Source organism: Leptonychotes weddellii, chromosome 2 (genome assembly GCF_054177405.1).
Source record: "Leptonychotes weddellii isolate Sample4059 chromosome 2, ASM5417740v2, whole genome shotgun sequence".
In the NCBI taxonomy this organism is placed as follows: domain Eukaryota; kingdom Metazoa; phylum Chordata; class Mammalia; order Carnivora; family Phocidae; genus Leptonychotes; species Leptonychotes weddellii.
Window position 1 is genome coordinate 68,632,131 of NC_138370.1, and position 22,909 is coordinate 68,655,039.

General features: G+C 37.3%; 1 protein-coding gene across 4 annotated transcripts in view; it reads left to right on the top strand.

Annotated features, from left to right (window-relative positions):
• SLC10A7 (solute carrier family 10 member 7) overlaps positions 1 to 22,909 on the top strand; it is a 250,575-nt gene that overhangs the window by 58,106 nt on the left and 169,560 nt on the right. For 2 of the 4 annotated variants that reach the window (XM_081811798.1, XM_081811800.1), the window contains exon 5: positions 17,557 to 17,595. The exons of the other annotated variants lie outside the window; for them this stretch is intronic. In XM_081811798.1, coding sequence (XP_081667924.1) covers positions 17,557 to 17,595 — 39 coding nt within the window. The remainder of the gene's footprint in view (positions 1 to 17,556; positions 17,596 to 22,909) is intronic. 4 annotated transcript variants of the gene reach the window in all.

Sequence of the window (22,909 nt, forward strand, 5' to 3'; positions counted from 1 at the left end):
AAATGAAACAAGATGAAACCAGAGAGGGAGACAAACCATAAGAGACTTTTAATCTCAGAGAACAGACTGAGGGTTGCTGGAGTGGAGGGGGGGTGGGAGGGATGGGGCGGCTGGGTGATGGACATTGGCGAGGGTATTTGCTATGGTGAGCGCTGTGTACTGTGTGAGACTGATGAATCACAGACCTGTACCCCTGAAACAAATAGTACATTATATGTTAATAAAAAAAAAGAAAGAAAAAAAGAAAAGAAATGGTAAGTTCATTAGTGAGCCTTTTCCTGCTATGATGTCCCTCATTTCCATGTACAATCTAAATTCTTTAGGGATCTGGAGAATGAATACCTGTGTAATGAAGGCTTGCTGGGCCTTACCCTAAATGGTCCCTTGTATGGTTGTAGGAGACCCAGGGGTTTTATATCTGCCATCCCATTTAATCCTCACAAAAATTTTGTGAAGTGGTTATTGTTATTCCCATTTAATAAAATGAAGACACTAAGGTTTTTAAAAGAGTTTTCGTAGCTGAGTATGTGATGAGGTTGTTCTGAAACCAAGTCTCCTGACCTTTATTATCACTGCTTTTCTAGTATTTCACAGATGTCTCTGTGATGATTTTAAATTAAGACATTTTATTTAACATGAAATCTTTATCATCTTTAAATAAGTATAAAATGAGAGTGTCTTTTTTAAATGTCAGCTCAACCTGTAGAGTCTTAAGTATCACCATTATGTTATTGTTGAAAATAATGACTTAGAACACAGCTTTACAAATTACAAGCAGAGCTCTGAAGCTTTAGCTTTCATAGGTAATAAGTAGTAACAGTACCTCAGTGGTTTTAATTAATTAATTTTTTTATTAAGTAAAACATTAATATTTATTTATTGAAATTTTCTATAAAACCTCAAAACCAAGTAAATATGAAAAAGTTAAACCATAATGTCATAGTTATATTTTTCTACTTTTTTATTTACTTTAAAAATTTTTATATATTTAAAAAGTCAGGTTTATGGTTATATAATTCACAGACAGTAAAATTCACTCTTTTAAAGTATATAGTATGATTCATTTTGGAATATATATAAAGTCATGTAAACATTGGTATAATGCCAAAAATTCTTTTGTGCCTCTTTTTCCTTTTCCTACTTGCAGTCCCTGATAGCCAGTGATCTGAATTCTTTCTGTACAGTTTTGTCTTTTTGCGAATGTTGTATTAATGGAATCATACAGTATGTAGTTTTTTGTATGTGGCTGCATTTATTTAGTGTAATACTTTTAAGAGCCACCCATGTTGTTGCATGTACCGATAGTTGGTTACTTTTTATTGCTGAGTAGTATTCCATTGCATGGATGTATCATAGTGTATTTATCCATTCACCATTTGATGCACATTTGGGTAGTTTCCAGTTTTGGGCTATTACAAATAAAACTGTTCTGAACATTTGAGTACAAGTCATTTTATGAATATATCAGTATCTGTCTCTTGGGTGAATACCCAGGAGTGGGATGGCTGGATCATATGTAAGTGTAGGTGTAACTTTTTAAAAGAAATTGCGAAGCTTTTTTTCCCCAGTGGCTGTATCATTTTGGATCCATCCAGCAGTATATGAGAGTTCTATTTGGTCCACATCCTCACCAGCACTGAACTATTAGTTTTTTTAAAAAAGTTTTAGCACTTCTAGTAGGTGTATGGTGGTGTCTTATTATGATTTTAATTTACATTTCTCTAATAACTAATGATGTTGAGCATCTTTTCATGTGTTGATTTGCCATCTTTAGTGAAGTGTCTGTTCAAATCTTTAGTCCGCTTTTTTGTTGGATTGTCTTATTTAGTTGTAAGAATTTTTAAAAAATATATTCTATATACAAGTTCTTTATCAGATATATGTTTTGTAAATATATTCTCTCAATTTGTGGCTTGCTTTTTCATTTTCTTAACAATATCTTTGAAGGAAAGAAGTTTTAAATTGTGATGAAGTCCAATTTATCATTTTTTAATTTTAAAGTTATGATTTTTGTATCCTATCTGAGAAATGCTATCCTCAACCAAAGTCATGAAGAGTTTCTTTATGTTCTCTTCTAATAGTTTTATAGATTTAGCTCTTTTTTTTTTTTAAGATTTTATTTTTTGACAGAGAGAGAGAGAGACAGCGAGAGAGGGAACACAAGCAGGGGGAGTGGGAGAGGAAGAAGCAGGCTTCCCAAGCAGGGAGCCGGACATGGGGCTCGATCCCAGGACCCTGGGATCATGACCTGAGCTGAAGGCAGACGCTTAACCACTGAGCCATCCAGGCGCCCCTATAGATTTAGCTTTTACATGTAGCTCCATGATCCATTCCAACTTACATTTTATGAGGTAAGGATTAAAGTTCTGTTTCGTTTGTTGCTTAGAGATGTCAGTTACCACTTGCTGAAAAGATTATTCTCTGTGCATTAATTACTGTGCACCCTTGTCAATCAGTTTATCATATCTATATAGATCTGTTTCTGGACTTTCTATTCTGTCGATCAGTACATCTGTCCTTCAGCCAGTACCACACTGTTGATTAGTGCAGCTTTATATTAAGTGTTGAAATTAAGTAATATGTTCCCAATATTCCTATCCTTTAAATATCTGAAGGATCTCAAGATGTCACCTCTTTCCTGATATTGGTCATTTCTATATTCTCTTTTTCTCCTAGAACAGAAATGGGCAGTCCATGGCTTGCAGGCTAAATCAGTCTTGCTGTATGTTCTTGTACAGTAAGTGAATTAAGAATGGTTTGTACTTTTTTTTGAGAGAGAGAGAGAGTGCACAAGCAAGGAGGGACAGAGGGAGAGAGAGAATCTTAAGCAGACTCCGCACCAGTGCCAAGCCCAATCTCAGGACCCTGAGATCATGACCTGAGCCAAAAATCAAGAGTCAACACCTAACTGACTGAGCCACCCAGTTACCTTTATACATTTCTATACAGGTAGAAAAAAAAAAGAATAAAATTTCATGATACATGAAAATTAAATGAAAATAAAATTTTAGTATCCATACATAAAATTTTATTGGAACACAACCACACTCATTCATTTATACATTATCCATGTCTGCTTTTGTGCTATTAACAGTAGAGTTAAGAATTTGTGACCATGTGGGCTACAAAGCCTGAAATATTTATTATGTTGCTCTAGTATAATAAAAATATCTATCTAATCTTTGTCGCAGGTTCTTGGCACAGAGCTTCAAAAACCCTTGGAATTTCCTGAGTGATTAGTGTTTTTGTTATTTTAATTATGCTAATTAGCCAACTCTTGATGGGTTCCTAGGTAATTTTAGGATGTGGGCTGGTCACCAAAAAGACCAAGCATGTGACTAGAGGGCTGGAACTTTGAGCCCCGCCACCTTCAGAAGGAGAGGGGGCTGGAGATTGAGTTCAGTCACATGGTCAATGATTTAATCAATTATGTCTCTACAATGAAACCCCAATTAAAAACGATGGGCACGGAAGCTCACTGATGCTTCCTGGTTGGTGAACATGTTGATGTGCTGGGAGAATGATGCACTCTGACCCCATGGGGACAGGGCACAGAAGTTCCCAGACCTCCCTCTGTGCATCACTTATAATCAAAGTGTCGTCTTTTTTTTTTTTTTTAAAGATTTTATTCATTTATTTGAGACAGAGAGAATGAGAGACAGAGAGCATGAGAGGGGGGAGGGTCAGAGGGAGAAGCAGACTCCCTGCCGAGCAGGGAGCCCGATGCGGGACTCGATCCCGGGACTCCAGGATCATGACCTGAGCCGAAGGCAGTCGCCCAACCAACTGAGCCACCCAGGCCCCCCTCAAAGTGTCATCTTAACTAGCACGTTCAGTGAGGTCAGTGAGCTGTTCTATTGAATTATTGAACCAGACAGGGTCATGGGAACCCCTAAATTTATAGCCAGTTGGTCAGAAGTGCTGGTGGCCTGGGGATTCCTGAAGTGCCCTCTGAAATGAGGGCAGTCTTGTGGAGGACTGAGCTTTGAATTTGTGGGGTCTGGGCTAACTCCAGGGAGTTAGCCTCAGAATTGTATTGCGGGATATTCAGTTGGTGTTAGACCAGTTGGGTTGAAATGGAACAGTAACCCTTTACAGAATAGGTTTTCAATTCCTGTTCTAAGGCTTTATCAGTTTTATTGATTTTTTTCTCCAAAGAACCAGCTTTTGATTTCATTGATCTCTATTGCTTTTATGGTTTTGATTTCATTCATTTCTGCTCCTATCTTTACTTAATTTCCTTCCTGTACTTATTTTGTATTTAATTTGCCTTTTTTTCTCATCTTTTTAATTTTTAAAAAAATTTTCTTTAAGTAGGCCCCACACCCAGCATGGAACCCAAAGTGGGGCTTGAACTCATGACCTGAACTGAGATCAAGAGTCATGCTCAACCTACTGAGCCACCTAGGTGCCCTTCTCATTTCTTATACTGTAGGAATTATGCCGTCCCTTCCTATCTTGGTGTTCAGTGATATCATGTTTGCAGCTTGAAATTGGCCCTGGTGGGAGTATTTACAGCTCAAAAATCAGCAAATATTACAAACTGATGTTCCTCCCCTCATCCTGAGAGCCAGTTATTAAACATTTACCAGCATACTACTTGTAACAGCAATAACACAGCTCTTTTTTATCTTCTCAGGAGACCTAACATAAAAAGATGATCTCAAATGAAAAGTTATTTCAGAAAAAGAAAGGACTTGATAGTGAGAAATGTAGATTAATAGTGAAAAATATAGATTTGAAATCTAGAATTTTGAGAGATTATACAATCTCTGATCCTGAAGATACGAAGAATAGGACAGGTAGGTTCCTTTTGTTAGTGATTTCAGTGTAGTCCTCTTTGAGGAAAAGTGCCTTGATTAGATGATCTGCAAAAGTCCATTTCAGTTCTCTGAATCTATGGTAAGTTATTTCCCAGAAGATGGTAGGAAAGCTGTTTTATTGCTAATGAAAAGCTGATGAGAGAGTTATTGCTGAAGGATTGATCCATTGCCCTCTTAAGAAGCTTTGCGATTCCCAGACCTAATGGATGGAAAATAGCAGAAATAACAGAGATCGGTAGCTAGAGTCTAAAATTTCTAAGAAACGCTAGATGGTTTGACATAGGTTGTCACTTATGTTTTGTGGATGCCCTTCTAAACAAAGTGTTAAGGGAATTCTTGGCCAATTTCTCTGTTGGTGTGCTGAGAGCTTAGTTCATGGGTTGGCATTAAATAGAGCTTCCATTAATTGATCAGAAAAGTGCTTGTTGTCCATCACTAGGAGGTATTGAAAAAGCCCACTTTAAAGGAAATTTTAGTAGTTGATTTCTGTGCTGCCATAACTCTGATCCCATTGATAATGTGTTATAGCCATTATGATGTCTAGCCTAATACTGTGAGCAGATACTCTGGTACTTATTTTTGTATTCTCAGGCTTAGCATAATACATTAATAAATTTGTGTTGAATAAATGAATAGTTAAAGGAGCATTTATTTTATTCCTCTTGGCAGCACATAGGAAACCCAAAAGATAGGAACAATTAAACTTAAGGGATATTGAGAAATTGGCATTTTAAAAAAGATATAATGTCAAGTAGTATGGAATATTTTAAATAGGTTTTATTCAGCTTCATAGAAATTTATAAGTGCTTAATAAGCTATTAATAAATAAACAATATGTATTTTCAATTTAATAGTTGATAATCTGAGTACAATTTAGATCTGTCTCAATCTGAATACAATTTTCAATTTAATAGTTGATAATCTGAATTACAGCCACAGTTTGTTCCTGAGTATTCAGTATTAATATAACAAGTAAGTCTAGGTAGATTTTTCTTGGTATTATCCTCACTTTCTTTCAATCTTCAGTCAGACATTGAGCCCCTAATATGTACACAGCATTAAGGTTTGCCTAAAGATTAAAGAGAGCCTCTAAAATGTTTGTTGTACTTAATACAGCATTTATTGTATGCTTTTTTCTGATAAACTTATAATCAGTGCAAAACCCTTGACAATCAAGGAAAATCACAAAGAAAAAAAATCCATAACCCTATTACCCCAGTATAACCACTATTCGTGTTTTGGTATATGCCCTTTTATATTATGTATTTATAAATATCTGTTAAAAATAATATGTAAAATAGATAGTGTGGGTATAATAGAGAGGGTACAAGGAATGTCTGGGGATGTGTTCTATAATAGGCTTTGCCACTAGCCAATATGACCTTGGGAAAGATCCTTTTATCTCTCTAGAGTTCTATTTCTTCACTTATAAAGGGACTGTCTTAGTATCTAAGGGTCCTTACCAGTTGAAAATTCTGATTTCATTGAAATTGAACACCTTTGAAGACTGAGATTTCAGGAGGATGAAATTGCAAGTGTTCGATTCAAAGTCTATATTCATCTCAATTATGAGGCAGGTCTAAAAATCTTGAATTGGTATAAATATTTCCTGCTAACATCATTAGGTTTTGTTAGTATGAAGCAGTTATACTTAAAGTAACAAATTTCTCTTGGAGCAAGAATCACAGTCTCAATTGGTAAAGGTACTTGAGCTAATAAATACGTTTTTTTTTAAATACTTTTTATTTATTTATTTGACAGAGAGAGACACAGCGACAGAGGGAACACAAGCAGGGGGAGTGGGAGAGGGAGAAGCAGGCTTCCCGCGGAGCAGGGAGCCCGATGCGGGGCTCGATCCCAGGACCCTGAGATCATGACCTGAGCCGAAGGCAGACGCCCAACAACTGAGCCACCTAGGCGCCCCAATAAATACGTTTTTAGGAAAGTGTTAAGTAATCCTCATTAGCCTTTAAGTGTGCTACCAGAAATAAGAAATGCAGGATCACCACTATTTTAAGTGTGTGGTATTTTATCAAAAAAGCATACCAAGAAGAAAATCAAAGTAGCTCTGTTACTTGATTCTTTTTGCACCTCAAGAAAATTGATTTTGTCTTCCCTCCTCTGTGCATGTGATGAAAATGGTGGGTTGCTCTGTGAGAACTATTGCATATTACACAGCAAAGCTTTAAAAGTGTTAAAAGGTGTCTGTTTTGTCTTAGAAGGGTCAGTTTTCATATTAAACAATTTTTGTTGGACAGTTAAGGTGTCCTTTTCCTTTTACCATTTTGTAGAAGGATTTTTTTTGTATGCATTTTAACAGTTATTTAAGAGTCCCCATGTGCTTAGAAAGGAATCTGAATATATGTGCCTTTTTTTCAAAGCCTCAGCACAATGTAGGTTCTTCCATCAATATTATCAAATGACTGGGAGCTGTAGTTGGAACAATATGTAAAAATACAGCTTGTGAAAGATTTCCTTTATTAACTGTCATCATCCGCAGAATATATGTTCAAATAAACGTTGTGTAATAACTAAATTTGAGATTAATAGGCCCCTTAAGAAACAGCGAAGTCATTCAGAATAGTCAGTGAAAAATAGGCTGTAAGACTGTAACACGCACATATTGTCCTGCTTACATGCTGTCTCTGGTGTCATTCCCATTTATCACTGTCGGCAGGCTCTGTTCTCATTAAAACACTCTTGCACAAAAGCAACTTAATTTTCTTAAGAGGAGAGGACACCTGATTCAATTTAGCACCCAGAAATGGTAACTTGAATATATTTTTTCCTGGCCTGAATTGAGATGAATAGTTACAAACAAGAATAGCCACCCCCCATTCACCTCAAGATTAAGTATATTAAATAATTTTTTCCACTGGTAGCAAGAAATGAACCTGTAGAAGCAGGCAAGAAATGAAGCTGACTCTGAGAAAAGCAGCTGGATGTATTGGCTGGCAACTTGCATCTATATGCACTTCTCTTCATTCCTGTAATGTTTTTAAAACAAAGAATTAAAGTGGCCGTTAAGATGGTGAATTTTAACGGTTCATGTTCTAAAAGTGTTAAAAGGTGTCTGTTTTGTCTGTCTTTCTTTAAACTGGGGAATGCCTGGTAGTAGTTCTTTAGTCTTCGTTTGGATTTATTTGTTGACAAAAAATATTCAGCGAAGATTGTAAAATAATATTCTACTTTTTAGTCACTGCTGCTTAAAAAGTGCAGTAACATAAATAGTGGAATAAAATGAAGAGTGCCCCTTTCATGTTGAGCATGGTGTATAAGCTCACATTTTAAATGATGTCCCATATATTTACTTTTCTGTGGTATGCTTCAATAATATTTAAATATTTAATATAGAAATGCATAACTTTTATTTGTTACTGATTTATACAGTGAAAATTGTGGTAATTAGGTAGTTAGTATTAAAATGCCCTAGCAACTAAGGTGCTTCTCAGAAAGGCAATTATAATTGGCCTTTAAAGCAAATGGAATAAACTTTCCCTAATTCTTTTTTTTTTTTTTGACATTTCTGTAGCACTTCACAAAATACCATATACATGTAAAAAGAAAATATTTTGTGTTTCTGTATTTAATAGAAGACCAAGGACTGGAATTCGATCTTTGATGTCTTTATGTTTTTTCAAACTGAACCTGTGCTTGGAAAGGAAATAAATAAATATTAAATAAAAATTTAAATTTAAGTAAAAATTTAAATAAAAATTAAAATATTAAAAATATTATATTCTCATTGTGAATCAAAGGCTGAAGTGAAATAAATTCACAAGTTGAGGAACTTTTCCAGGGTAAGACAATACAGCTTTGATTCATCACTAATAGTCAGGTTTTTTTCCCTTTTTTAATTTTTTCAATAATGTGTTATCCTGTATGCAATCGGAGCAAGAGATTATGCTAAGTCAAACTTAATATGCCTATTCAACCATATCTTAGAGGAAGCATTTTTTTATTTATCTAACCTGCCTGATTAGCCCTTTATTATTTTCTGCCTTATTTAGGAATGTGATTGTATCAGGCTTCAAGTAATAGAAAATCAGACTAAAAGTAACTTAAACAAGCAGAGACTTATTTTCTCATATACCAAGATGCCTGGAGGTGGGGGTTGCTGGCATTTGTTCTGTGGCTCAATGATATTAGAGTGGCTGTCTCTGTACTGCTATTGGCCTTTCTCTTCTGGATGCCAGAGAGCTTTCACTGTTCTAGGCAGGAGGAAGGAAGAAAGGCAGTGCCAGACACTAACCTCCCTAACCCCCACCACCAAGGGTGTATCAATTTGTATCTCATTGGCCAGAACTTTGTTGCATGGCAACCCTAGCTTTTCCCTTTTCAAAAAACTGTTTCCTTTTTGGAAGGCATAAAGCTAGTCTCATTTTTTTTCTAGAAGTTTTCAAGTTTTGCCTTCCAACTCTAGATGTTTAATTCAACTAGTATTTTCTTTTAAGATTTATTTATTTATTTTTAAAGGGGGGGGTGGGGAGGAGGGGTACAGGGAGGGAGAGAGAGAATCTCAAGCAGACTCCCCATTGTAGACTCCCCGAGGTGGGGCGCCATCCCAGGAGCCTGAGATCATGACCTGAGCCGAAATCAAGAGTCAGATGCTTAACCAGGCGCCCCTCTAGAATTTTCTTTCTTACTGTATTACGAAATACTCAATTTCTCCTCCTTTCCTAACTGCTTTATAATGGTGCTATCATCATATACAGCTTCTTCACATTTGTAATTTTTTATTGTAAACTTCTGTTCAGTAGGGGCTGTTTTATCCGGGAATCCACTGTGTTCCGGATTGTTGAAGCAACCCCAAAGAAAAGTTTTGCATTTGCCTCTTTTAGGGCCTCACGGGTTCTGTTGGTCTTTGATTCGTTTTGTCTTTTGTTTTCTTGATTTAGTCATTAGTTTGGGATTCTCGAATCACATCCATAGTGTCAGTTCAGTCCTGTGCCCACCCTTGATGCCGTCGGCCTTATGTTACTTTCTTGATTTTGTCAGTCAGGTTTTCTAGGTGCCCTTATGTGGGGGGGCAGCCTTTCCAGGGTTCTGCTCTGCTTGCCACAGGTGGCTCAGCCCCAGGTGGCTCCTCTGCCGACCGAAGCTGGGCTTGCTGCTTCCGGGGCACAGGGCCCAAGTCTGTTGTCCAGGAGTGTGCAGCACTGTCCCCCCTGCTTTCCCACCCTGGCTTTGCCGAGCTTCTCTGTGTCTAGTACCTGGCTTTTCTTGTTTTCTTTTAGCTCAACTTTACATTTAAAATGTTGTGTTGTTATTTTAATCTCTTTATGGAGTGGCGTGAATTTGAAGATGATGCACATGGAATGCCATCTTCTCCTCTCTCCTTTGACAGCGTCCCTGGCAGATCTCATGGTTTTCTGGTCACTTTTAGTTGCAAAAATAGTCATATATTTAATAATTAGGATTAACTTTTTGGTATTTAATTCAGGGCAGTCTAGCTTAAAACCCTAAATTCCCTTCTTTCCCAACTCAGGCCTAACCTGTGTTTTTAATTTCTTTTTAAAGGTTTATTTATTTTCGAGAGGGAGAGGTGGGGCGGAGAGGAGCAGAGGGAGAGAGAGAGAGAGAGAATCTTAAGCAGGCTCCGCAACCAGTGCGGAGTCTGATGCGGTGCTCGATTCCATGACCCTGAGATCATGACCTGAGCCGAAACCAAGAGCCTGACACTCAACTGACTATGCCAGCCAGGCTTCCCTAACCTGTATATTTAAAACACAGAACATTACACTTTTTTTTCTTAATGCATGTACACACATATGATGAAAATATAAAAATAGGATAGGCAGGACCAGTGGCGAAGAGGACATGGTCTGTTTCACTTTTTTTTTTTTTAACCTTCTCACCCTCCCTACTTCCCTCCTCTTTAGAGTCAGGGTGAATATAACAAGTGCATTACAGGGTGGGAGACAGTCTTACCTTTTTGGTGCTGATGTAATCCAACCCTCAGTGCCCTGTGTCATGGCAAACACCCACAAGCTATATCTCTTTGCTGGACAGGTTAGGGGAGCAAATTGTTCAGAGTATACTTCCAGTCCCTGCCCCAAGCATATTCCCCTCAGCCTCTTATTGCTGGGGACTCTTTGCCCTGGAATGCTGTTGTTTTGGTTCCTTCAAAAGGAATTAAGTATGATGGCAGTCCTCTGAGGCATATACCTGGCCGATATGGAATTGACAGACCTCGCCCCATCACAGAACTGAAGTATACTTTGTCCAGTTGTTTAGTCGCTCTTTGTCCTGCCTCTGTGGTCTGTTCTAGGCGACCTCCCTATCTTTGCTGTTTCTAGTCCTGAAGCAAGTGCCTGTTTCTGGTTCATTACATAGCCTTCTTCTCCCCCCACCCCAATTCTAGGGAATTTACCGTGATGTTTCTGAGAAGTCTCACACAGAGTGCGCTCTGCTCCTCTGGCAGTCTAGTGAGGGCTTTCTCCCCTCAGTAAACATCCAGCACAGGGCCGCAGTGCCATTCTTGCTTCCTTGCAATTTCTCCTATGCCCACTGTTGGTTCTTTTTTTTTTTTAAAGATTTTATTTATTTATTTGAAAGAGAGAGAATGAGAGAGAGCAAGCACATGAGAGGGGGGAGGGTCAGAGGGAGAAGCAGACTCCCTGCCGAGCAGGGAGCCCGATGCGGGACTCGATCCAGGGACTCCAGGATCATGACCTGAGCCGAAGGCAGTCGCTTAACCAACTGAGCCACCCAGGCGCCCCACTGTTGGTTCTTTTGTATCTATTGCCCCCATCCTCAACTGGAGAGGGGTGGTGGGCAGGTCAGCTTTCTCCTCTAAAGGAGAAGGAAAAGTCCAAAGACCTTCTACTCCTGGAAATTTCCTTTTATCAATCCTTTCTGGAATTTCTAGTCTTTTCCCATATAGCCTGCATGTGAAATGGTCCCTGGCCTAATTTTCATGTTTGTTTGTTTGTTTTTTTGTAAGTACTGTATGGCTATGTCTGGTATCTTACTTTAGGAATAGTGGGGTACTTGCCACATACTCTCCTCAGTTTGGAGCATTATTAGAAATTCTGAGATAACCATAAATGTCCCACTTTAACATTTGGGTAAAATTTCTGATTTTGTTGAGTGGGGAAGCAGGGTATGCAACAGTGGAAACTGGAAGTTTCATCAATTATCTTGCAATAGATCATTAACACCCAATGTGAACAATGGATTTTATTTCTTTATTTAGTGGGCTGATGATGATGGAAGGAAAAAGAAGGGTGTTGGACCAGCATTATGAAAATTTTAGATATAGTGTCATAAGAGGAGACTTAGGTAGGACTCAGCAGTGTTCATATATTTGAAGTGCAATCATTTCAAAAAAGGGCTACGTATTTGTGTAACTCCAGAGCATGGAACACAGTTCAGGCACAGCTGTAACAAAAGATAAAGGTTTCAGGCTTACTGTCAGGTAGAACTTCATAACATTTAAAGGCATACGGCAATGGCAGAGCTTGCTTTTATGAGTTAGAGAAGGTTTTTTTTTTTTTTAATTTACCTTTTTGTTTCAAATAACTTCAAGTAGGTTATAAAGAAATTAATGTGTTCTTGAGCTTGCTCAGTTTTCCAAAATGATTTACTAAAGATATGCTGTACAACATATAAGGAAACATTAACAAAATACCATATATTGGGTAAAATTGGGCAGATACTTAAAGCAATATATTATCTTAAAATGTGTAATATAAAGAAAGTCAATCTACTTAGTATTAGAAAAAACCCTCAATAATGAACTTTTTTCAATTAGCCTTGATCTAATTATACATCAGATGTGATTACACCGAGGTATATGCTTTACGGATGGGATTCCTGAGTTAATAATGAAAACATTACTGTGCAGGGCATTTAGTTAGCATAAGTATTCATGCGTTTGTTGTTTGACTCAGTAATATTTATTGAGGTTCTACTACAAGCCAGCTGCTGTTCTAGGCACTGAGGACATGATCTTGTACAAGTTAGGCAACATTCTTGTCGTAATGGAGCATTATAGACAGAGAATGGGTAATTAAGTTGTTTCTAGCAAAAACGATAATAACAAACAAAATGCTACATTTAAAAATCAGTGGACTCTCTCAGGTATGGCTTCTAGAAGGCAAGAGAGAGGAAACATCCTGAGAAAGTCTGATTGTATAACCTGAAGGGTCCCACCTTAGAGCAAATTGTCCTGGGTGGCTCATGTTTGATCTCAGTTCATTCTCTATAGCCATGCTTGTTTTATACAAAAATAATGGTGGATTTTGGGTTTATTTTCAAAACCAAATATTCACATCCTACAGAAACTCTTGAAAGATGCCCTCTGTTCATTCTGTAGCTTCTTATGCCCCCAGCATTATGATGTGTGCTCCAGCGGGTGCTCAACCTCCACCTTGTCAACCAACAAGAGAGATCCTGAATATGCCAAGTAGAGATTGAAATCTTAATTTTATTTTAAAGTAAAATGTTTCTTATATTTGTAACACAAAGGGATTCAAAATGCAAACTATAAATGGCTCAACATCTCCCTGCCCAGATGACCTTTGTTGAAATCTAAAAAAGTAACATATTAAAAACAAAAGCCAAACAAAATGGAACAAAATGAAAATTAAAAGTGACCCCCACACAATCCCTTTCAACAAATTTAACCATATTAGGGGTTTTTTTTGTGATTCCTTTCAGAAAAGTGGGTTTTTTTAATACTTATCTGGGTCTATATACACGTGTATGTACCTCTTTGCACAATAGGAATGTGATATTGTGATTTATAATAATAAATATATATTTGGTCTTTGTCCCAGTTTCTGGCACAGAGCTCCTAAAACCCTTGGAATTTCCTAAGTGAGGAAAGCTATAAAAATGGTCTTTTGTTATGTTAATTAGGCAACTTTCGGAAAGGCCCCTAGCTCACCTAAGGATGGGCCTGGTTACCAGGGGAACCAACCGGAGATTAAAGGGGTAGAATTTTTAGTCCAACTTCCGTACCTCTGGGGAGGAGAAAGGGCTGGAGATAGAGTTCAGTCACCAATGTCCAATGATTTAATCAATCATAGCTGTTTTTTGTTTTTTTTTTAAAGATTTTATTTATTTTTTAGAGAGCGAGCGAGAGAGAAACAGCATGAGAGGGGAGAGGGTCAGAGGGAGAAGCAGGCTCCCCGCTGAGCCGGGAGCCCGATGTGGGACTCCATCCCAGGATCCCGGGATCATGACCTGAGCCGAAGGCAGAAGCTTAACCATCTGAGCCACCCAGGCGCCCCATCATAGCTGTTTAATGGAGCCTCTGTAAAACCCCAAAAGGACTGTTTGGGAGAGCTTCTGGGCTGGCGAACATGTGGAGCTGCTGAGAGTGTGTCACACTGTAGAGAGCCTGGAAGCCTGGTGCCCTCTCTCCATACCTTGCCCTGGGCATCTCTTCCATCTGTTCCTGTAGAGCCTTTTCATAATAAAAGTGGTAATCGAGTGAATAAAACTGGTTTCCTCAGTTCTGTGAGCTGCTCTAGCAAATTAATCAAACTCGAGGACAGGGTTGTGGGAACCTCTGAGTTATAGGCAGTCCATTGGAAGCACAGGTGATGATCACCTGGCCTTTGTGATTGACAGTGGGAACAGTCTTGTGGGACAGATCCCTTAAGCTGTGGGATCTGACACTAGTTTCAGGTAGACAGGGTCAGAATTGAGTTGAATTGTAGGATACCCAGCTGCCTGATGGTGTGGGAAAAAACATGGTAAAGGAATTACACACAGTTTCAAAACTTGCTTTTTCACTTTAAGCCAGCTTTCATATTGGTAGATGCAGATCATCCTCTTTTTACCGGCTTCAGAGTATTCCTTGGTAATTCTAGATTTTATTTAACTGACTCTATTGCTACGTAGCAGTAGTAAATTTTAAAACATTATTTAAGCATATTTAGGTAACTGAATGTAACTGTATTGTAATAGGGAGGCTACGGGAAGTAAAACAAGATATTGTGAAAGAGATGCTCATATTGGGTTGCGACTGAAGTCTTCATCTGCCATTGCTGTTGCTTGCCTGTGGAACCAGGTGTCAGATCCAGCCTTCTGCCAATTCTTGGATTCTGCCAAACACATGGAATAACTTAGGAGGAGAGGAGACTTTGGACATTTCTGGGAATCTTATTTATTACGGCAATTCAGTTAATAAACATGTAGGTGCTTAGGATGAGCTTCATCAGATTCCTCCTCAGAAGACTTCTAATTTCTAGTGGGTCAAGGAGGCATGCAGATAGGTCATTTCAGTAGTGTGACAAGTGCCATGGCAGAGGTATGCTCAGGATGTTGGGCAGCAGGCGTGGGGACACTCAGTCCACTGAGAAGTGTAGATGCATGTGTGTGGGAGGATGTGTGATCGAAAGCTTCTTGGAAGGAGTTGCTAAGATGAGTAGGAATTGCCTAGGTAGAGGAAGGGAGAAAGGCATTCCAGGCCAGGGAACAAAGAGGTAATCAACAGCACAATAAGTTTGAGGAATTGCAGGGAGTGTAGTATTGTCAGAATATAAAATTGGAGGCAAGAAATAAGATGGACAGAGACCTGTTCATGGAGGGCCTTGTATAACGTGCTGAGGAGCTGGAAATTCCTCCTTAAGTCTGAAGACATACATACTTTTTATGTATCAATTAAATACTCTCTAAATATTTATCATCACTCTTTGAACCTCTGGACAACATAATTCCCTTATATGCTGCAAAAGCAGAATTAAGTCAACTATTAGCTTAATTATTTGTTACTGTTGAGCCCAAGATCCTTGGTTCAGTGTCTGATACTCTTGAGAGTACCCAGAACCTTAATCAGCCATTTCACAAATGATTGCCAGAGCTCTGCTTGGGAGCACCGAGTGTAGGTGAGTGAGTTCACATTCATCAGCACTGGCAGAAGAACAACTAAGAAGTTGGCCGGCAGCATTCTCAGGTACCTGAGATAGCCTGTCCCTGTCATCACTATGGTTTTATAAAATGCCAGTCCACGTAAAATATGTTGCTTGTGTTTGGGTTAAAAAAAGAGAACGGGGTAGAGTGGGAGAACGGTGATTTGATCTGATGAATAGTAGTTGATTTATTTTGCTTTGACTTCTGAGTCTTTTTATTTCTAACGATCCATGTTTTTTTTAAATGCTAGCCCAAACCATTAGTTCCCTTGAAAAAGGTTGGTGAAAGGCACCGGGAAGAAATACATTTGGAAGAGAGAGCTCAAAGGGGAATACCTCATTCCTTTACTAAGAGGAGATCAATCCATTTTAAGCGCAAAATAGGGTTTAGAAATAAACAGTGTTTGTGGGGAAGGTGCATTTTTTTTTTTTTTTGTAGGAAGGAAGGCAGTGTTTCCAGTTGATCTTATCACAACTCATCTAGTTATACAGTTTTACTTATTTTTCTCCACATACAAAACTTTTTCCTCAATCATCCGTAATGGAATTCCAGGAAGATGGGTTAAATATGTTGCTATATTTTACAATTGTCATCTGTAATGTTTTATTTAGCTAAATCTTTTTTTTTTCTTTTCCCCACTACTTCCTGTACAACACAGAACACCATATGCCATTGTCCCTGTCAGGCGGCAAAGGTTTCCCTGGTCTGTGCTGTGCCTGTGTTTATGCCACAGAGGAGCTGTGGTCCAGTGCCATCTTTTATTGATAGGGCCAGCAAAGGAGAAATCTAATGAAATTATCAAAGCTTTGAATTAATTATGAACTTGAATAGGAGAGCTAAGCTCTCTGGAGCCAGGGATCTCATTACCCATGCACTCTCATTGCATCCTCTTCTGGAGCAGAAGGCATTTTCAGCTACAGCTCTTAGCCTGGCTTTGGACTTTATTCAAACTTGCTAAACTGACATCCTTTTCTTACTACAACGTGGCTGCTAATCTCCATGATGATTAATTTAATTCTGATGTGGATCTACAGGAGATGTCAATAGGTTTTCTCTACCCCTCCTTTTGCCTTTTATTATTTTTTCTTTCTCTCTCCATTTTTCCCCCATCAAATTGGATGTTAACAAGTTTTTATCCTTTTTGGGTAATGTGAGAAGCTTTCAGGATTCAGGTGTAGCTTCATGGAATATAGTGATTGATTTAAAGTTAAGAACTATATATTACATCTACTATGTATTCCCTGGATACTTAGGTAAGCACAAAGTCAAATATTTCTTCTTTGAATTTTGAACACCAAGTGGAAGTTTTTCTTGCTTGTTTCTACTTTAGAATTGTTGGTATAGCAGTAACTTCCATGGTCTTAGCAGCATTGTTCATATTCTAATGTGTGTTGTATGGGAACAACAGATCTCACTTTGTGGGTGTAGCTCATAAAGCTCCCTGATGCAGAGTGCTTAATGTTTGCTTTACAATTCTGGTTTTTCTTTTCACGGTAAAAAGAAAAAAATTTTTCTGATGAATATAGCCACCTCTTTTTTAAGTCTCGTCACAAAATCAATAACAACAAGGTTTCAATTTACTATTGGTGATGATTCTTTGGGACTGTCATATAGGTTCAAAACATCTCATGGCAAGCCTTTTCTGCTTGCTTTTGAGACCCATTATTTATGAATTCCTAAGCTGCAGCTCATCTATCTTAGTAAAGTACAGGCCACTGGCGATTTTTGTAAGCAGTGACTAACTCAGCTTTATAGAGTCAATGTTTTAAGGTTTTGAATAGTGGGGGTTGGGAGAATGATAGTCTTTGCTTTTCCTTTTTCTATTTACTTTCAGTGAGTTTTTTTCCCCCATTTATTTTCTTTATAGGCAGCTGCAATATTTAATTCAGCCTTTGGAAGTTTTTTGGTAAGTAAACATGGTTTAACTTGTCTATTATAACTTTGGTTGTGATGTTGTTTGTATGAAAGATTTAGTGAAAATTGGACTTCTTTTACCATTTAGTTAAGTATAAAAGTTCTTGAATCTTTTTATGTGCCATTAACCATACCCTGAAAAATTAGTTGATAAATAAAGGAAATGTTCTTTTACAATATAATTTGGAGGCTTGGGGTTTAATATTCCATTTAATGGATTCAAGGAATCAATTAAAACACTGTGTGTCTCCTTATAGAAGTTATGTCAATATATTGATCATTTAATGAGGTCTTTTAGATTATTATTATTTTGTATCATGGGACTGAGGATTTTGAAAAGGAAACATGACCCAGCTGGTCAGAAAGGGAATGCTAATTTACTTGTTGACATGTCATTTATTTTGTACATTTTACTGTCAAAGAAGCTACTGGCATGGATACTTCTGAGAAATCTGTGTGGAAAACATTTAAAATGAGGAAATAATTGAGTGATTTGCAAGAAAATGCAATATTTTTTTGACATGTGAACTATAAATTGTATAAAGGTTAAAAACTAGTTCAGTGTTCATAAGTAGAGCCAATATAATTATAAGGATAATACTATTTTAGCATTTTTGATCATTTTTTAATAATGTAACAAAGACTTGGTTTGTGTTATGAAAGAATGAGAAAGAAACTGAGTTTTCTGTTAGTTGAGTATTTTTATTTATATCCTCCCTAAAACTTTGCCAAATTCCTGAAAATAAATTAGAATATTATATTTTTAGGTACATAATTCATTGACAGGTATGAAGTACAGTGATAATTGAGAATAAAATCAGTGGGGTATAAAGTAGTTTATGAATCTAGGCAAATATTAATTATTTCTGTTTAAAATGCTCTTTATGTCACTTATGATTGTATGTATTTGAATGTAGCCGAAGCTTTTAAATGTATTGTTACACTGCGTTAATTCCATGTAGTGCTACACAGCTTTTAAGGTCCCAATGTTATAGACCTTTTAAATGATGTAGCTTCTACAAAATACGTGCTTAGAGTATATCTTATTTTTAAAGAAGTAGTAATGTTATTCCCAATGCTGTATTATTATTGGGTTTTAGAAGAGAGCTAATAGTGTCTATTTAATGAAAATGAGCTCTTGAGCTACTTATTTTAAACTCAGTAATATTTTGTGAAATCGTTTTTTCATTTATCTAAGTGTTATTTTCCATGTGTTGTCACAATTGACAAAATAATATCTGTAAAATATGATCTTGCTGGAAGCCAGTTTTTTTAAAATATGGTTTGGAATCCTATACCTCTACTATCAAAACATGGTTTCTAAGCTAGATCTCCTACTCTTTAAAATGACTACGGTTATTGAGAAAATAAGTTTGAGGCAATTGTCTCAGTAACTGAAGCAAAATGCACTGTCCCTTAGTTGGAGGATAAGCTCGCTAAGTATCGTTTGAATTTTGCACTGATTCTATGAACAGTGAACACATCAAAATATTTGTTCTCCCAGGCCCAATTCTTTCTAAGGTCCAGGGAAGTAAAACTTGTTCTAGGGACCCTTTAGGATTTTTATTATGCTCTTTCGCTTCTAAGAAGTGCATTCTCACTCCTTAGTCTCCTGCTCTTTTTCCTCTTTTCATCTTTTTTTCTGACCTTAACTCAAGTATTGAAAGTATTGATCTCCTACCACCCAGAGGTAGTTTTCTAATAGTGTGGAGGATGCAAGGAATCGAATGTGGGTCCCACTGTGTTGTGGAGACGACACACAAAATAAGAAATACAATGTAAAAGTTAACAAGTCACACAAAAGATGTTACTAGATGACGTATGATTGTCAGATGGCACACAGGTTGATAGGCACTCGATTCAAAAGTCAGACAGAAACAATTTCGCTGAGCTGGGCCTTCAAGTATGGTAGGACTTAGCTAGTAGAAGAGAGGGGAGGGGAACTGGCAGAGATGCAGAAGTGTCATTTTCCATTTTTCCTTCCTCTTCTGTTTCCTCCTTTTTCTGTCCCAAAGTTGGAAATTACTGGGAAGGGTTGAGAATGAAAACGATCATTGGAGATGTTTTGTTCCAGGCTTATAAGAAATAGTAATTCTCTTTCTCCCCCACCCCCACCCCCTTCATCATAGTTACAACAAACCTTAGATTATGGACTGTGTATGAGTCTGGGCTAAACCAGTTAGAATTAGGTTCAGATTATTGAAGATAAAAAATAATAATTGTGGCATACACAGGATGAAGGTTTATTTTTCTGTATTCTAAAACCTGGAAGGAGGCTACCATGTATGGTGGCTTCATGGTCTCATTGTGGACAGATACGCCTGTCTTTCTTCCATCCTCCACAGCATGTACTTTCCTTCCTCAAGCTTGCCTCAGTGTCCGAGACAGCTGCTGGAGCTCCAGCCAAAAAGATACCTGGACAGTAAAGTCTTTACTTTAGGAAAGCACAGAGGAGCTCTCCTAAAATCTAAGTTTGCTTTCTTTAAATAGCACTCCTGAAATTCCAACCGTATACCTGCAACAATATTGCAGAACTTACTCATACAATCATACTTAGCCAATGGAGAGGTTGGGACATGTGGCAATTTGCTAAGAGCTAAAAATTGGGTTTCTGTTACTAAGAAAGAAGAGAATGGATAGTAAAAGACAGCTAGCACTTTCTGCCTATGGGCAGTGTAGAGCAATTGCCAAGAGTTCAAAAAAAGATTAATCTCAGTTGAATGATACGAGAAGGCTTTAGGGAGAAGTTGGTGTTTGAACTGGGCTTGGGAAAAGGACTTACTTTAGAGGAAGGAAATTCCAAATTATAACCTTCATGCTTTATTTTGTTATTCTTTTTAAAAATTTTTTCACTTAATTTACTTTTTTAAAAAAAATTATTTTGTATTTTAATTCCAGTGTAGTTAACATAGAATGTTATATTATTTTCAGGCATACAATATAGTGACTTAGAACTTCCATACATCACCTGGTGCTCATCACAAGTGCCCTCCTTAATCCCCATCACCTATTTCACCCATCCTCCACCCACCTCCCCTCTGGTAACCATCGGTTTGTTCTCTGTAGTTAGGAGTCTGTTTCTTGATTTGTCTCTCTCTCTCTCTCTCTCTTTGTCCCTTTGCTCGATTGTTTTGTTTCTTCAATTCCACAGATGACTGAAATCATATGGTATTTGTCTTTCTCTGACAGACTTATTTCACTGAGCATAATATTCTCTAGCTCCAGCCATGTCATTGCAAATGACAAGATTTCATTCTTTTTTATGGCTGAGTAGTATTCCATTGTACATATATACCACCTCTTCTTTATCCATTCATCTATCAGTGGACACTTGGGCTGCTTCCATAATTTGGCTATTATAAATAATGCTACTGTAAACATAGGGATGCATGTATCCCTCTGAATTAGTATTTTTGTGTTCTTTGGGTAAATACCCAGTAGTGTGATTACTGAATTGTAGGGTAGTTCTATTTTTAACTTTTTGAGGACCCTCCATACTGTTTTTCAGAGTGGCTGCACCAGTTTTAATTCTCACCAGTAGTGCAAGAGGGTTCCTTTTTGTCCACATCCTCACCTATACTTGTTGTTTCTTATTTTGTTATTCTTAAAGTGTGGTACTTGTTAGAGCATTTTTGGAATTTTCTTTATGAATGGAAAATATTCACTTATTCTTAAAATTTAGGATTAGGGGTAGTAGTATGGTTTCTGGAATCAGACTGGCTTGATTTAAATCCTTACCTGACTGAATTACTAGTCTAATCCTATGACCTTCCCTGTATATAAAATGGAGTAGATAGTACCTAAACTATCCATTGTTGTGGTGAGAATTAAATGGGATAATCTGTATAAAATACTTGTGATCTAAGTTTTGTCCAAGCTTTGCCATGAATTTTTTTGTGTGGCCATGGACATACATAAAATGAAGAATTGGTTATTTCTGACTAATGATTATTCTCTGGTTATTAGTGACCATTTCTTTTGTATTTACATAATGGAATTTGAGAAGGGTATTTACTTTAGATTACATTAAAACTTTGAATGAAAGCCTTTATTAAAGAATTTTTGAAGAAAGAACTCTGAGGGCATTTTTGTTGATTTTTAGACATCTGGGTATACCAAATAAAATACTGTACATATTTATAGCTTGTTTAATAATGTCCCAGGTCTAATTAAAACACAGTGTTTTTAAGAACTAGATGTTACAGAGAACTGTGTTGTTGTTTTTTTTAAATGTAGCTAGGCTGGTAATAACCAATGATAGATTAATTCAATTTACATAAATTTCAGACCAAGAGAATATTTTAAAATCATGCCACAGAGGATTGCTTTAAGTTGAGAAGTTAATGTCATTATCTCCTCCTCTCTTTTAAATTGTTCTGTTTACAATAATTGTGGAGCATAATAAGTGTTTTAAGATTTCCCACTTGATGAGATTTTAATAGAATTTGATAGTCACCACTCTGAATAACTAAAATGTTATCAAAATTTATATATATTTTCTTTTTTTTTTTAAGATTTATTCATTTGAGACACAGATACAGAGAGAAAGAGAGAGCATGAGCAGGGAGAGAGGCAGAGGGAGAGGGAGAAGCAGGCTCCCCGCTGAGCCAAGAGCCCTATGTGGGGCTCGATCCCAGGACCCTGGGATCATGACCTGAGCCGAAGGCAGACGCTTAACCATCTGAGCCACCCAGGCGCCTATATATATATTTTCTATGTAAAACCAGGCATTTCAAGTTCAACCATCTCTTGTGTTGCTTCCTCACCAAAAGAAAGATTAAAAAAAAATAGATATTGGCAACTTTTAAAAAAACTCCAATTGAAAAATCCTCTCTTTAGTGTAAAAAGATTTAACTGTGTTGAAAAAAACTTTGATCACAAGTTTTGTTACACTTTTGGCATTTTGGTTTGGAGGCTAAGTTCAGTGTTTCCATGTCTTCAAGAATTACAGGTTTAAGTTTAAAAGGAAAAGGTAGAACTTTTTCTTTTTAGACTCTTCAGCCTATTTTATTATATTTGGTAACTCTTCAGGGAGTTTGGTAACACCTCAGGGGTAATACCTGAGGAAACCCTGGTGAGTGACAAAGTTGATCGTGCCAAATTGAGCTTCTAATAACTGTGTCACACAACATTATAGCAATTCATAAGTGTACGGATTTCTGAAACATTACCAAAGAGTTACAGGCAAAGTGAAATCATCTTTGTGAATGCATAACACCAAGTCTAAGAAAGATCTGTAGGAGTTACTGTTTACTTTCTAAATCTCTTCATTTAAAGTATCGAGAAATGGGTTTGTTTTTATTTTT